The sequence below is a fragment of the Heterodontus francisci genome, chromosome 34 (assembly GCF_036365525.1).
Source record: "Heterodontus francisci isolate sHetFra1 chromosome 34, sHetFra1.hap1, whole genome shotgun sequence".
NCBI lineage: Eukaryota > Metazoa > Chordata > Chondrichthyes > Heterodontiformes > Heterodontidae > Heterodontus > Heterodontus francisci.
The window spans coordinates 5,807,076-5,823,095 of record NC_090404.1 but is presented as its reverse complement, the minus strand read 5'-3'; the positions used below and the strand labels follow the sequence as shown (position 1 = coordinate 5,823,095).

The 16,020-nt window shown below is 45.8% G+C and overlaps 2 protein-coding genes across 19 annotated transcripts in view; one reads left to right on the top strand and one right to left on the bottom strand.

Moving 5' to 3' along the window:
• The window catches only part of LOC137348548 (zinc finger protein 91-like), a 103,481-nt gene that overhangs the window by 25,278 nt on the left and 62,183 nt on the right, over nucleotides 1-16,020 (top strand). Inside the window, exons 3-8 of the mRNA XM_068013849.1 lie at nucleotides 4,665-5,465; nucleotides 5,573-5,649; nucleotides 5,940-6,055; nucleotides 10,446-10,583; nucleotides 12,471-12,513; nucleotides 13,101-13,151. Of these exons, the coding sequence (XP_067869950.1) occupies nucleotides 4,993-5,465; nucleotides 5,573-5,649; nucleotides 5,940-6,055; nucleotides 10,446-10,583; nucleotides 12,471-12,513; nucleotides 13,101-13,151 (898 nt within the window). The 5' untranslated portion in view covers nucleotides 4,665-4,992. The remainder of the gene's footprint in view (nucleotides 1-4,664; nucleotides 5,466-5,572; nucleotides 5,650-5,939; nucleotides 6,056-10,445; nucleotides 10,584-12,470; nucleotides 12,514-13,100; nucleotides 13,152-16,020) is intronic.
• LOC137348956 (zinc finger protein ZFP2-like) overlaps nucleotides 9,733-16,020 on the bottom strand; it is a 33,239-nt gene continuing 26,951 nt past the window's right edge. For 12 of the 18 annotated variants that reach the window (XR_010969163.1, XR_010969154.1, XR_010969157.1 and 9 more), the window contains one exon: nucleotides 9,733-9,970. The gene's annotated coding sequence lies outside the window, so the exon portion shown is untranslated. Of the gene's footprint in view, nucleotides 9,971-10,671; nucleotides 12,637-13,309; nucleotides 14,611-16,020 lie in introns of those variants that run through there. The other 6 variants (XR_010969167.1, XR_010969169.1, XR_010969153.1 and 3 more) reach the window with 4 other exon arrangements.

Genomic DNA, 16,020 nt, shown 5'->3' with positions numbered 1-16,020 from the left:
GGTCAAAGGCTTTGGTGAGATCTATGAAAGCAATGTAGAGGGGCATCTGTTGTTTGCGGCATTTCTCCTGTAGCTGGTGAAGGGAGAACAGCATGTCAATGGTGGATCTCTTGTTCTTATGGAGGGTGACGATATTGGCATCGCGCATGTCCTGGGGTACTGCTCCCTCATCCCAGCACAGGCAAAGCAGTTCATGGAGTGCTGACAGTATAGCAGGCTTAGCACTCTTGATTATTTCAGGGGTAATGCTGTCCTTCCCAGGGGCTTTTCCACTGGCTAGAGAATCAATGGCATCACTGAGTTCCGATTTTGTTGGCTGTTCGTCCAGCTCATCCATGACTGGCAGAGACTGGGCTGCATTGAGGGCGGTCTCAGTGACAACATTTTCCCTGGAGTACAGTTCTAGGTAGTGCTCCACCCAGCGGTCCATTTGTTTGCGTTGGTCAGTGATTGTGTCCCCTGATTTAGATTTGAGGGGGGCGATCTTCTTGATGGTTGGCCCAAAAGCTCTCTTAATGCCATCGTACATTCCTCTGATATTTCCGGTGTTGGAGACCAGCTGAATACGACTGCATAGGTGTTGCCAGTAGTCATTTGCGCAGTGCCTGGCTGTTTTTTGTGCAGCACTTCTGGCTGCTTTAAGTGCTACGGATGTTAACTCACTGGGGGCTTTCTTGTAGTTCAGCAGTGCAATGTGCTTCGTGGCTATGACAGGTACCAGCTCTTCAAAGTGAGATTGAAACCAGTCTGCATTCTGCTTCTCACGTTTGCCATAGGTGGTCATTGCTGAGTCATAGATGGTGTCTCTGATGTGGGCCCACTTGGTCTCTGCATCCCCTGTAGGAGTGTTTTAAGGGCTTTTTCAAGTGACTTTAGAAACTTATGTAACAGCTGTGGATAAGAAATTCTGTTATTGTTGCTGCGCGGGCGGCCCTTCTGCTTGGAGTGATGTAGCTTCTTTGGTTTGAGTCTAACCTTGCTGCACACCAGGGAGTGGTTGGTGTCGCAGTCCGCACTGTGGAAGCTGTGTGTGATTTGAACGCTGTTTAAAGAGGCTCACCTTGTGACGATGAGGTCCAGCTGGTGCCAATGATGTGATCTTGGGTGCCTCCATGAAACCTGTTAACAGGGTTTAGTATGAAAGAACGAGTTGGTGATACAGAGTTTGTGAAAGGTACACAACTGCAGCAGTCTCTGTCCATTCTCATTCATCCTTCCAATGCCATAGCGCCCAAGACAGGAGGGCCATGAGTCATGGTCAGCCCCAACCCTGGTGTTAAAGTCCCCCAGCAGGAATAGGTGTTCGGTATTCGGAATGCTACTAATGATATTATGGAGTTCCTCGTAGAACTGGTCTTTAACTTCAGGTGGGGAGCAGAGTGTTGGAGCATAGATGCTGAGTAGGTGTACTGGACCAGAGGTGGTGAGCAGTCGGATGGACCGTATGCGTTCCAAGCCATTTGAAGGTGGCTCTATCATGCTGAGCAAAGAGTTTTTGATGGCGAAGCCCACTCCATGCTGTCTTGGCTCTTCAGGATCCCTACCCTGCCAGAAGAAGGTGTAGTCTTGCTCTCTTAGAGATGCGCTCGCAGGGAGATGTGTCTCCTGAAGTGCTGCAATGTCCACATTGAGTCTACTCAGCTCGTCGTTAATGATGGCTGTCTTCTGAGAATCGTTGATTTGTGTAAGGTCTTCCCATAGGCCCGGACACATAGTTCTGACGTTCCAGCTTGCAAAACGAAGGGCTACTATCTTGAGAAAAGTATGGAAGGTCCTCATCAGGGAACTCCTCTTTGCTGACGATGCTGCAGTAACATCCCACACAGAAGAGTGTCTGCAGAGTCTCATCGACAGGATTGCGGCTACCTGCAACGAATTTGGCCTAACCATCAGCCTCAAGAAAATGAACATCATGGGACAGGACGTCAGAAATGCTCCATCCATCAATATTGGCGACCACGCTCTGGAAGTGGTTCAAGAGTTCACCTACCGAGGCTCAACTATCACCAGTAACCTGTCTCTCGATGCAGAAATCAACAAGCGCATGGGAAAGGTGTCCACTGCTGTATCCAGACTGGCCAAGAGAGTGTGGGAAAATGGCGCACTGACACAGAACACAAAAGTCTGAGTGTGTCAAGACTGTGTCCTCAGTACCTTGCTCTATGGCAGCGAGGCCTGGACAACATATGTCAGCCAAGAGTGACGTCTCAATTCATTCCATCTTCACTGCCTCCGGAGAATCCTTGGCATCAGGTGGCAAGACCGCATCTCCAACACAGAAGTCCTTGAGGCGGCCAACATCCCCAGCATATACATACTACTGAGCCAGCGGCGCTTGAGATGGCTTGACCATGTGAGCTGCATGGAAGATGGCAGGATCCCCAAGGACACATTGTACAGTGAGCTCGTCACTGGTATCAGACCCACCGGCTGTCTATGTCTCAGCTTTAAAGACGTCTGCAAATGCGACATGAAGTCCTGTGACAGTGCAAGGAGAGAGCCAACTGTGTAACAGCCCCGACAACCAATTTTATCTGCAGCACCTGTGGAAGAGTCTATCACTCTAGAATTGGCCTTTATAGACACTCCAGGCGCTGCTTCACAAACCACTGATCACCTCCAGGCGCTTACCCATTGTCTCTCGAGACAAGAAGGCGAAAGAAGAAGAAGAAGATTTCCTAATGGCTCCTTTACAGCAAGGTTATTAATTAACCCTTTCCCGTTACATAATACTAAACCTAAAATATGCCATCCCTAGTTGGTTCTTCAACAGACTGCACCAGAAACCCATGTTGTACACACTCCAGCAATTCATCCTCCATAACAATACTGCTAATTAGATTTGCCCAATCTATATGTAAATTGAAGCCGCCCATTATTACTGTATTGCCCATACTACATGCAGCTCTAATTTCCTGATTTATACCATGCCCAACATTACCACTACAGTTTGGTGGCCTATAAACAACTCCCACCAATGTTTTCTGCCCATTGCTGTTCCTTAGCTCCACCCAAACTGATTTTACATCTTGCTCCTTTGATCTAAGATCCTCTCTCACTAATGTACTGATCTCGGCCCTTATTAACAGTGCTACCCCACCTCCTTATCCCTTCAGCCTATCCCTCCTAAATGACGACCATCCCTGAATATTCAGTTCCCAGTCCTGGTCATCCTGTAGCCACATTTCCGTAATGGCAAATAAGTCATACCCATTTACCTCTATTTGTGCCTTCAAATCATCTACCTTGTTTCGAATACTGCGTACATTCAGATAGAGTGCCCTTAACTTTGAATAAACTTTATTCCTCATTCCGATCCTAGTTGATGTTTGCCATCATCTCTCCTGCCTTCCAATTTCGTTTACTATTTCTCTACTTCCTGTTACTAGTTTTGTTTTCTTCCCTGTGAAGTTCCCAACCTCCTGCCAATTTAGTTTAAACTCTCCCCAACAGCACGAGCATCATATCCAGACCTGGAGCATAGCCCAGAGCCCTTGAACTTGGGTTTCTGTGCTAATGTTGTCTTAATTTCATCGCAATAGGATCACGGAAAATTATTTTTCAATCGATTACGGAGTCTGCCAAAGGCGAATCTGCTCCCCAGAATTCCAAGGAACAATAAATGTGCCCTTTCCACAGGACAGGAGATCAGTGCAGGGGCTGACTGTATCTAGAGCATGCGCAGTGTCACTTTGATCTGAGCGGTGCGAGTACCAGAGACGCTTTTGCAGCGGGTGAGAGTCGGCGGGGTGCAGGGGAGGAATGGAGGAATGGAGCCTGCGGGTTGGCGGGGAGGCTTTCGAAGTACCTGGTGTAGGCCGCAATCCGCGAATCAGAACCTTCAGGTGCCGCGTTTGCTGCTCCGGAGCTTTTTCCCGAGAACAGGCCCGAGTAACGGCCGCCATCTTGGTTGAGCGCGAGCAGAGCGCATGCGCAGTCTGAGACGACACCGTGAGTAGGCGGGGCTTCGGGGTCCCACTGACCAGGAGAGAAAATCATTGATTTGATTCTCACTCTGCACACAGGGACTGAAGAACTCAACCCAGTCACAGTAGAGGGAGGGAGAAAACTGGTAGTGGAGGAAAGAAATGGCGCCAATGCTGCGATGGCTTTGGATTTCAGCACAGGGAGGGGGGAGAGTGTGTGGGACGGGGATTTACAGCTTTGGGGAACAAGAGAGGAAAAAATGTTCCATAGAACATATGAGGAGGAAGTGGTGGCGTGGTGGTATTGTCATTGGACTAGTAACCCAGAGACAGAGGGTATTGCTTTGTGGTGGCGCAGTGGTTAGCACCGCAGCCTCACAGCTCCAGGGACCTGGGTTCGATTCTGGGTACTGCCTGTGCAGAGTTTGCAAGTTCTCCCTGTGTCTGTGTGAGTTTTGCCGGGTGCTCCGGTTTCCTCCCACATCCAAAGACTTGCAGGTCGATAGGTAAATTGGCCGTTGTAAATTGCCCCTAGTGTAGGTAGGTGATAGGGAATATGGGATTACTGTAGGGTGAGTATAAATGGGTGGTTGTTGGTCGGCACGGACTCAGTGGGCCGAAGGGCTGTTTCAATGCTGTATCTCAAAATAAATAAAAAAAAGAAAAGAAACTAGAATTGTCTGTTCAGAATTTCTATCCTGTACTGATAGTGATGACTTTTATAAACTCCTTTTACAGAGTTTTAAAAGAGGGGGATTTGCAGACTCAAACTCGAATCAAACATCACGTCAAGATCTGACAGAGTCAATCGATTCATCAGGACCTCAATATCCTTAGCCGTTGAATGTGGAAGAAGAAATATTTGTGTTTTCTGTCAGTGGGAAAGGATTTCAAACATCAGTGTGACTGGAAAAGTACTGAGACATAGATACCCGAGTGAGAGTGTTCCAGTGCACTGACTATGGAAAGAGCTTTAACAGCCTGAAAAAAAAGTTGCACCATTCACAGTGGAAATAAACCGTACATGTCTTCTCTGTGTGGCTAAGGCTGGAACTGATCATCCAACATGGAGAGACACAAAGACACCCGCACCACAGAGAAACCGTGGAAATGTGGGGACTGTAGGAAGGGATTCAGTTGCCCATCTGAACTGGAAATTCATCGGCGGTGTCACAATGGGGAGAGGCCATTCATCTGCTGCCTGTGTGAGAAGGGATTTAAGCAATTGTCTAACCTCCTGCAACTCCAGCGAGTTCATACTGGGGAGAGGCCATTCACCTGTTCAGAGTGTGGGAAGGGATTTAAACAGTCGTCCAACCTTCTGGCACACCAGCGAGTTCACACTGGGGAGAGGCCATTCACCTGCTCAGAGTGTGGGAAGAGATTTAAACAATCATCCAACCTTCTAGCTCACCAGCGAGTTCACACTGGGGAGAGGCCATTCACCTGTTCAGAGTGTGGGAAGGGATTTAAACAATCGGCCAACCTTCTGGCACACCAGCGAGTTCACACTGGGGAGAGGCCATTCACCTGCTCTGTGTGAGGGAAGGGATTCACTCGGCCATCCCATCTGCTACACCAGCAGTTTCACAAGTGACTGCAGGGGATTGCATTTTGCTGTTATTGCTGCTGTTAATCACATCCAGGACTGAACAATGTTCATTCTGGCAGTTGGTGTTTGTTTATGTTGATAACTCATATTATGGCCTACCTCAGTTCCTATGTACTTTCTCCCACTCTCTAACTCTACTCAAGTGCTGGTTTCCTGTTGCACTGCCTTCTCCCCAGTTGTCCCATGACTTTCCATTCATCAGCTGTGTTTGACTCCATGTTTATTAGGGACATGGAAACAGGAGTCGGCCATTTAGCCCCTCGAGCCTGTTCTGCCATTCAATGAGATCATGGCTGATCTGCAACCGAACTCCATGTACCCAGATATTATTTTAATACCAGCTTCCCAGTCTGTTGTAATGTGATTTTAAAAACAACTGTCATCTACATTGCACCTTTAAGGTTGGAAGGTGTCCCAAGGTGCATCTCAGAAGCTTAAACTGACAAATCAGACAAAAATTGACACTGAGCTAAAGAAGGGGATATTAGGAGGGCTGACTAAAAGCTTGGTCAAAGATGTAGGTTTTTAAGAGGGTCTTAAAGGAGGAAAGATGTGGACTGGCAGAGAGATATAGGGAGGAAATTCCATAGCTTTGGGCCAATAACTGAAGGTGCAGCCAATGGGACAGAGAGAGTAAGGGATGTGTAAGAGGCCAGACTTGGAGGAATGCAGAGTTCTATGAGCGTTGTAGGGCTGGAGCAGGTTACAGATATAGGGAGGAGTGAGGCCTTGAAGGGATTTGAACCAGAGAAGAGTATTTTAAACTGGAGGCATTGGTGGACCTGGAGCCATTGTAGGTCAGTGAGCACAGTAGTGATGGATGAGTGGGACTTTGTGATGGTTTGGGTAAAAGGCAGCAGAGTTTGGATGAGCTCAAGTTTAAGCAGGGTGGAGGTCAGTGAGAAGAGCATTAGAATAGACAAGCAGGCTGACAATACAGAAGCACTGGAGGGGTCAAGAGAGGTGGTGGTGAAGTAGAGATGAGTGTCAGCAGTGTACAGTAGAACCTGATGTCATGTCTTTGGATGATGGCACCACAGGGCAGCAGATAGATGAAGGATAGAAGGGGCCATCGATAGATCCTTGGGAGACTCCAAAGGTAACTGGGTGGAAAGAAAAGCCATCGCTAGAGATTCTTTGGTTACGATTGGATAGGTTTGAGTGGAACCAAGTGAGGTCAGTCCCACTCAGCTGGACAGTGGAGAGAGGCGTTGGAGGATGATGTAGTTGACTGGGAGGTCAGAAAGTAATTGGAAGGATAGAGCCCGACAGTCACAGAGGATGTCCTTTGTGGCATGGATTCGAGCTGTTTCATTGCTGTGGTAGGGATGGAAACCTGATTGGAAAGGTTCACACATGGAGTTACGGGAAAGGTGGGCACGGATTTGGGAGGAATAAAGACATTCAGTGACTTTGGAGAGGAATGAGAGGTTGAAAATGAGGTGGTAGTTTACAAGGACAGAGGGGTTGAGGGTGGGGGTTTTGAGGAGGTGGGTGATATTGACAGTTTTAAAAGGGAACAGGAATACCTGAGGAAAGGGAACTGTTTACAATGGCAGTTAGCACGAGGGCCAGGAAGGGAAGTTGGTTGATCAGTTTAGTGGGAATGAGGGTGAGAGAGAAGGAGATGGGTCTCATGGATACGATGAGCTTGGAGAGGACATGATGGTAGAAAAACTAGACAGGTTCAGGGTGAGGGAACCTGAGGATGTTTGACTTGGTGGAGAAGAGGAGGATGCAGCTGAATGGACGGTCTCAGTGTTAGTGACAAAGAAATCCATGATCTCCTTACACATCTTTGAGGTCAGGTGAAAGAGGTTTAAGGAGACGATAGTGGAGAAAAGAAGCTGGGGTTATCTTTGCTTTCAAGAATGATCCTGAAATAGTGAGTAGTTTTGGCAGAGGAGAGCAGGGCCAGATAGGGCTTGACGTGTGGTGTAGCTGACTCTGGCAATGAATGGCTAAACCAGTTGTGGGCCAGTTATGTTTAAATCTGAGTTCCTTAGACATGAGGAAGTGAAGATGGAGGAGTGACAAGGGTGGGAGAGAGTCAGGGTTTTACTGAGGGAAAAGGCATCAGGGATTGAGAGAGTGATTGAGCAGATCGCCAGTTACAGAAGTATTGTGACAAATGGACGGCCAATGGGGAGACAGTTGAGAGTTTGAAAGAGCAGTTGTAAGTGACTTGGGGAGAGTTTTTTCCAGGATGGACACAAAGAAGGGGAATGTGAGTGGTGACGGATCCAAGGCAGTGAACAGAGATGGCCTTGCCAGTGATTAAGAGAATGACAAGGTCAAGGTGATCCTTGGGGTTTTCTGCTTTTCACCACGTATCCCGTGATTTTTTTAAAGAGAAGAAAAATCAATGTATTTGAATAAACCTCAAAATAAACACTGAAAATATCAACATTTAATACTGAAAATGTTACTGATACTCAGCTGAGCTGTAGTCATTTTATCTTTGTGTTTTTCCTCATGTTGGTTTCAGCATTCTGGATATCATTAGGTGTATAATAGTGTGACCTTCCATGAGGACTGGAGGATAGTAACTGGAACTTGACTGAAATAATTAGACACAGATCAATGGCCTCAGTTGTACAGAATGTGGTTGCTTTGAAGACAATAATATTGCAGTTGTATCCAGCAGTAGTTGAACTGCCCTGTACACCACATCCAGGATTGGAGTTTCCTCGGCATTTTCACACAGAGGGACGTGCAGTGTGGGCACCAACTATTTACGAAGTTTCAAACATTGTGTGGACCTGGGTGGCAGTGAGATTGTGCTGACAAGAGGAACCCCAGGCCCAAGTCTCAGACTGCACTCTGGAAATAAGCTGGTTTTTGTAACTCCATCACTGATGCCACTTCCATCTTGCAATGTGAGAATCAGAACCCACTGAACTCAAATCAACTATTTGTAATGTAAGATTTGCTTTTTCTGACGATTATTGGAGTGGTGAAAGGTTGTGAATTGGTTACAATCAGATATCAAATCGAACTGGTTTTCCTTTTCTGCCAAAGTGACCAACTGGAAGTGAGAAGTGGTTTGTTAATAGAAAAGAGAAGAATTCTGCAGGGGTCAATGTGAAAGATATATACAAGAAAGAATTGAATTGAAGAAAAGATGGTTTAGGATAGGTCTGATCACATTCTTTTACAACAGCATTGTCCAACATACAGCCTGTGGGCCAGGATCCAGCCTGCATAACGTTTCCATCTAGCCTTCAGGCCATTCCTCATCCTCACCGTGACTGGAGATGGCAAATTTCCCTTTGTCTTCTTCTTACAGAGCGGCCTCTTTAAAAACATCCCATTGTCAGTTTCACAGCCAACAGGTGCTAACATCGGGAACAGCAGTTTCCCAACAGACCCAGGGGTTTTACAGCAGGTTCTGACTTTTTTTTAAAAGCCTGCCAGAAGGGGGAGAGACACACGGTGGGGGGGGGGGAGGGGGGCGGGGGACACTGAGCAGGGAGTGGGGAAGACTGGAGACACGGGGTGGAGAGAGACGGGAGGATAGATAGAGAGGGCTGGAAGAGAGAGACAGAGAAGGAGATACAGAGAGAGGCAGACAGACGGGGGATGGCGGGGGGCGGGGGGGGGGGGGGGTAGTGCGAGAGATGGGGGGGAGAATCAAAGAGTAATTTACTTACAGTACAGAGGAGGCCATTCTGTCCATCCAGCCCATGCCGGCTCTCCACAGAGCTATGCAGTCAGTCCCACTCCCTGGCTCAATCCCCATAGCCCTGCAAGTCTATTTCTCTCAGGTGGCGATCCAACTTCCTCTTGAAGTCATTGATCGTCTCCACTTCCACCACCCTTGTGGGCTGCGAGTTCCAGGTCATTACCACCCGCTGCATAAAAAAGTGCTTCATATTCCCCCTGCATCTATTGCCCAAAACTTTCAATCTGTGTCCCCTGCTCCTAGAGGGCAGGGAAGAGAGAACAACACTTATGCATACACACACACACAGAGCAGGGAAAGCAGAGAGAGAGATCAAGGTCTCTCCTGACAGATGGAAATCTATCCAGAATACTCTGCATCGCTACATCAAGTGTGCAGCCAGGGATTGACTACTTATGCAAGCAAAAACAATGCCAGGTATCTCACTAAATCAGTTTTCAATATCGTGATGAATAAGTAAGTCAATAAATTAGTCTTCACATTTAAAGCTTCTTCACAAAAATACACATTTGTTGTTTTTATTAGTAAGATAAATTTTTAATGCCTTTATCTTTTGAAATTCGCTCACGAGCCCCAGGTCAAGCAAAAATCATAATGCGGCCCTCTGCCAGAAAAGGTTGGACAACATTCTTTTACAATACAGTGAGAGAGTTTCGAGAGTCCTTTCAGCCCTCAGATAATTCCACTGTCAGCTGTGACTTGAAGTTGTTGAAGTGTCTGTAAGGCTGTGGAAAACTGTGATATGCCCTGAGATTTTCAGAAGGAAAAAGACAAGAATATTAATCCAAGTCAAATTCAGGAGATATCTGTTCTGATCACAGTTCCAACTCACAAGTACACTGGCCACAGCAGTCTTGTGACCAATGTTGCTTTTTCTTCACCCTGTCCCCAGTTCAAGGTGGATCCTTCTCCCTCCCTCCAACTTCATACTGACACTCCTTCCCCCTCCCTCCAATTTCAAACTGACACTCCTTCACTCTCCACGAGGTGAGTTACTTGCCACAGAACTCCCAGCCTCTGACCTGCTCCTGGAACCACAATATTTAGGTGGCTGGTCCAGTTCAGTTTCTTGATCTTGTTAGTTGGGGATTTAGCGATGGTAATGCCATTGAACATCAAGGGGAAATGAATAGACTCTCTCTTGTTTGAGATGATCATTTCCTGGCACTTATGTGGCACAAATGTTATTTGCCATATCAGCTCAAGCATGGATGTTGTCCAGGTCTGCTGCATATGGACACAGATTGCTTCAGTATCTGAGGAGTCGCAAATGCTACTGAATATTGTGGAACCATCAGCGAACATCCCCATTTCTGACCTCATGATTGAAGACAGGTCATTGATGAAGCAGCTGAAGATGGTTGGGCCTAGGACACTACCCTGAGGAACTCCTGCAGTGAAGTCCTGGAGCTGAGATGATTGACCTCCAGCAATCACAACCATCTTCCTTTGCGCTAGCTATGATTCTAACCAGTGGAGAGTTTTCCTCCTGATTCCCATTGACTCCAGTTTTGCTCGAGCTCCTTGATGCCACACTCAGTCAAATGCTCCCTGGATGGATAAAGGGGAACCAGTAGATGTAGTGTATTTGGATTTCCAAAAGGCATTTGATAAGGTGCCACATAAGGTAGGTAGGAGCCTATTGTATTGGGAGTAATATATTAGCATGAATAGAGGATTGGCCAACTAACAGAAAACAAAGAGTCAGGAAAATGGGTCACCTTCAGGTTGGCAAATTGTAACTAGTGGGGTCCCACATGAATCAGTACTTCGGCCTCAACTATTTACAATCTATATTAATGAATTGGATGAAGGGAACAAGTGTGTAACCAAATCTGCTGACTATACAAAGCTAGGTGGGAAAGCAAGTTGTGAGGAGGACACAAACAGTCTGCAACGGGATATAGATAGGTTAAGAGAGTGGGAAAAAAATTGGCAGTGGAGTATAATGTGGGAAAATGTGAACTTATCCCCCTTAGTAGGAAGAATAGAGAAACAAAATATTACTTAAATGGAGAGAAACTACAACATGCTGTTATACACAGGGATCTGAGTGTCCTCATTCATGAATCACAAAAAGTTAGTATGCAGGTACAGCAAATAATTAGGAAGGCAAATGTAATGTTGGCCTTTATTGTAAGAGGGATGGAGTATAAAGTAAGAAAGTCTTGCTACAACTGTACAGTGTGTTAGTGAGACCACACCAAGAGTATTGTGTATAGTTTTTGTCTCCTTATTTAAGAAGGGATATACTTGCATTGGTGGCAGTTCAGAGAAGGTTCACACGGTTGGTTCTTAGGATGAAGGGTTGTCTCATGAGGAACAGCTGAGCAGGATGGGCCGATACTCATTGGAGTTTAGAAGAATGAGAGATGATCTTATTGAAACATACAAGATCCTGAGGGCTTGACAAGGTAGATACTGAGAGGATGTTTCCCCACATGGGTGAATCTAGAACTTGTTACGACCAAAGTGGGAGGAGTGCACTGTTAATTCAGTCCCACTTCTCCATAGGTCACAACATACATTTACATTTTCCCACTTACTGAAACTGTCAATCATATACTCTAGTTTTTCCCAGAATAAAGCACACCAACCAGGTTTCTCTAATAAACAACAAAATTATCAGTGTATAATGAACCACGTTTTAACCAACAATGATGTAGAACATACATACAAATTGGAATATTAAAGCCCCTTATTTATCCTAGCCCCCACACACACATACATACACAATTAGTAAACCAGGAAAAGGGATTTTTGGTTAAAGCTGTTACAAGAAAATAAAATGTATTAAAAAAAACTTAGGTTGAAAAGAAGGTATGGAAAGATGTCCTTTGTTTCAGTGAGGTGTCCCAAAGGCTTTGGCGGCTGTGAATGGGCTCTTCCAAGAACAGTTCTTTCCAAGCGAGGTTGATGATCAGTTTGGGTAGGCTTTCTAAGAAATGCAGCTACAGAAGGCTTCAAATAAGTCTGACAGCAGGAAATGCAGCAACAAAGGTTTCAGTTTCACACATTTGACATGCAAGTTATTTTAACGTGCAGGCTTTCTTCAAATACAGGTGGAAATAGGAATCTCTTGATGCAGGATTCCTTTTCAAGAGAAAAATGAGCTGTTTTTCTTCTGTGAAGGAAGAAACACCAACCGTCCTTTTTTTTTTAAACAGTACAAATTGAAACCCAAACCTTTCAGATGTCCAGTCTTATGACATCTATAAATCTTGGCTTGTCATTTCTCTGCAAACAGCTCTCCAAGTCAAAACAAGACCTGCTGGGATCTTTGAAAACAGGTGCCTTCCAGTAACTGTTTACTCTCATTCCAAACCTTCGGGGAACTTCTTTTAAAAACCCCCACAAAGTTCAGCTTCTTCAAGATTCCAGACGAATCCATGTCCATAATTCAGCTGTAAGTCCTTCAAACATATTTTAGAAAAGAAATATAAGCAATCTCCGAACAAATTTGGGGCAGGGGGAGGGGGGTGGGGGGCGTCAGGGATAGTGTCAGAATAAGGAATCTCCCATTTTTGACAGTGATCAGGAGGAATTACCTCTCACAGAGGGTTGTGAATCTTTGGAATTTTCTACCTCAAAGAGCTGGGGAGGCCAATTCATTTAATATATTTAAGGCTGAGGGAGACAGATTTTGGAACTTTAGGGGAGTTGAGGGCTATGGGGGGCAGGGAGGAAAACGGAGTGAAGGCTACAATCAGATCAGCTGTGATCTTATTGAATGGCGGAGCAGGCTGGAGGGACCAAATGGCCTACTCCTGCTCCTATATTTTATGGTTTTAAGAAATGTTTTTCTCTATTAGAGCCCATTTGTAGTTTTATTCTAAATATTAAATTAGAATTTATATTTAAAGCTATTTTATTGCAGATATAACATCAGTGGATTACGAGGAAAGATCACTGATGGCGATTGTTCAAGGTACACACAGGCCCGACAGTTCGATCAGCTCCACTCTCATCTCAGGAGACTTCACTAACTCCACATACTGTCCACAAGGGAGATGGCCTGGTGCAGTGGGACAAACATTCCTGCTACAACCAGCACCACCATAAAAACTTGATTAATCGGTCACTCACCTCATGGATCTTGCTGTGCACAAACTGCCAGGGACAACACTTCAAAAGGAACTATCTTGGCTTAGAGATGTTAAAAAGAATTGGCACACTGTGTGTTTCATATAAAGCTGATTTGGCAATTGTCCAGAATATTAGCCCCTATAACTGGGCTGGAGTTCATTAACATGAGCAGGAACAGATCCCAATGAACACGGTTCAGTCTGTGATCTGATTAACAACAGAATTCACCTCCTGCAGTCACTTGTGAACTCGCTGATGTCTCAGCAGGGTGGATGAACGAGTGAATCCCTTCCCACACAAGGAGCAGATAAATGGCCTCTCCCCTGTGTGAATGTGCTGATGCCGCAGCAGGTTGCATGAACGAGCAAATCCCTTCCCACGGATGGAACAGCTGAACGGCCTCTCCCCCGTGTGAGTACGTTGGTGTACAGTGAGGTCAGCTGATCGCCTGAAGCCAGTCCCACAATAAGAGCATCCGAACGGTCTCTCCTCAGTGTGAACTGGCTGATGATGCATCAGCTCCCCAGCACTTTTATAGCACTTCCCACAGTCTGGGCATTTGAACGGCCTCTCCCCAGTGTGAACTCGCTGGTGTATCAGCAGGCTGGATGAATCAGTGAATCCCTTTCCACACTCAAAGCAGGTGAATGGTCTCTCCCCGGTGTGAACTCGCTGGTGTATCAACAGGCTGGACATTCGCCCAAACCTCTTCCCACAGTGAGAGCAGCTGAATGGTGTGTAACCAGTGTGAATGCGCTGGTGCTCCCTCAGTATATGTGGGCTCTTAAAGCTCTTGTCACAGTCAGCACAATTAAACTGTCTCTTGTCATTGTGAACTTGCTGGTGTCTCAGCAGGGCAGAGTAAAACATGCATCTCTTCCCACACACGGAGCAAGTGAACCCCTTCTCCCCAGTGTGAACTCGCTGGTGTGTCTGCAGGGTGGATGGATGAGTGAATCCCTTCCCACACACAGAGCAGGTGAATGGTCTCTCCCCGGTATGAGTGCGTCGATGACTTTCCAGCTCAAACGGGTAATTAAATCCCCTCCCACAGTCCCCACATTTACACGGTTTCTCACCGGTGTGACTGCGCTTGTGTTTTGACAGGCCAGATGATCGACTGAAGCCTCGTCCACACACAGAACACGTGTATGGTTTCTCCCCACCACAGCATTTTGCTTTCATGTTCAAAGACCAATGATATTAAGATACCGATGAATTGAGCATCTCTGTCAGATCTTGATGTGAAGTTTGGTTTGAGTTTCCTGCCTGTCCATACTTCCCTTCTAATATCCTGCAAACTGAATTTAAAAAAGGAAAAAGGAAACGTGAGATGGAACCCACAAAAACACACAAGCAGGATGTGAAATCGAGCTGAATGAATCTGGTCATTTGAGGGGCCGGCACTCGGAAAAGTTGGAGTGAATGTCCACAGATCCCGGAAGGTAGCAGGACAGGTCGATAAGGTGGTTAAGAAAGCATACGGAATGCTTTCCTTTATTAGCCGAGGTATAGAATATAAGAGCAGGGAGGTTATGCTGGAACTGTATAAATCATTGGTTAGGCCACAACATGAGTATTGTGTGCAGTTCTAGTCACCTCATTACAGAAAGGATGTAATTGCACCAGAGAGGGTACAGAGGAGATTTATGAGGATGTTGCCAGGACTGGAAAAATGCAGCCATGAGGAAAGATTGGATCGGCTGGGGTTGTTCTCCTTGGAACAGAGGAGGCTGAGTGGAGATCTGATTGAAATATACAAAATTATGAGAGGCCTGGATAGAGTGGAGGTGAAGGGTCTATTTATCTTAGCAGAGAGGTCAGTGACTCGGGGGCATAGATTTAAAGTGATTGGTAGGAAGATTAGAGGGGAGATGAGGAAATGTTTTTTCACCCAGGGGGTGGTGGGAGGTCTGGAACTCACTGCCTGAAAGGCTGGTAGAGGCAAAAACCCTCAACACATTGAAAAGAAGTCTGGATATGCACCTCAAGTGCCTGCAGGGCTAGAGACCAAATGCTGGAAAGTGTGATTTGGCTGAGTGGCTCATTATTCAGCCAGTACAGACACGATGGGCCAAGTGGCCTCTTTCTGTGCCGCAAATTTTCTACGATTCTATATGGTCTCACCAAGGCCCTGTACAGCTGCAGTAAAACCTCCCTACTTTTACACACGATTCCCCTTGGAATAAATACCAACATTCCATTTGCCTTCCTAATCACTTGCTGTACCTGCATATTAAACTTTTGTGATTCATGTACCAGGACACCCAATTCCCTCTGTACCACCGAGTTCTGCAATCTCTCTCCATTTAAATCGTATACTGCTTTTTTATTCTTCCTGCCAAAGTGAACAAGTTCACATTTCCCTACATTATACTCCACCTGCCTATTTCTTTCCCACTCACTTAAGCTATCTATATCACTTTGTAGACTCTTTACCTCCTCGACAACTTACTTTCCTTCCTATCTTGGTGTCATCAGCAAATTATGCTACCATACATTCAGTCCCTTCATCCAAGTCATTGATATAAATTGTAAACAGAATGAAAGAAATTAAATGGAGTAGAGGAGCAAGAGATCTGGAATACACTCACAGAAATCACTGAAAGGAGCGACACATGTTTATAAGACTACAATAGAACAAAGGAAATCCCCAGTTTCATCGAGAGGAATTTAATCCAACAGCAGGGAGGTACTATTAAATTTATAGA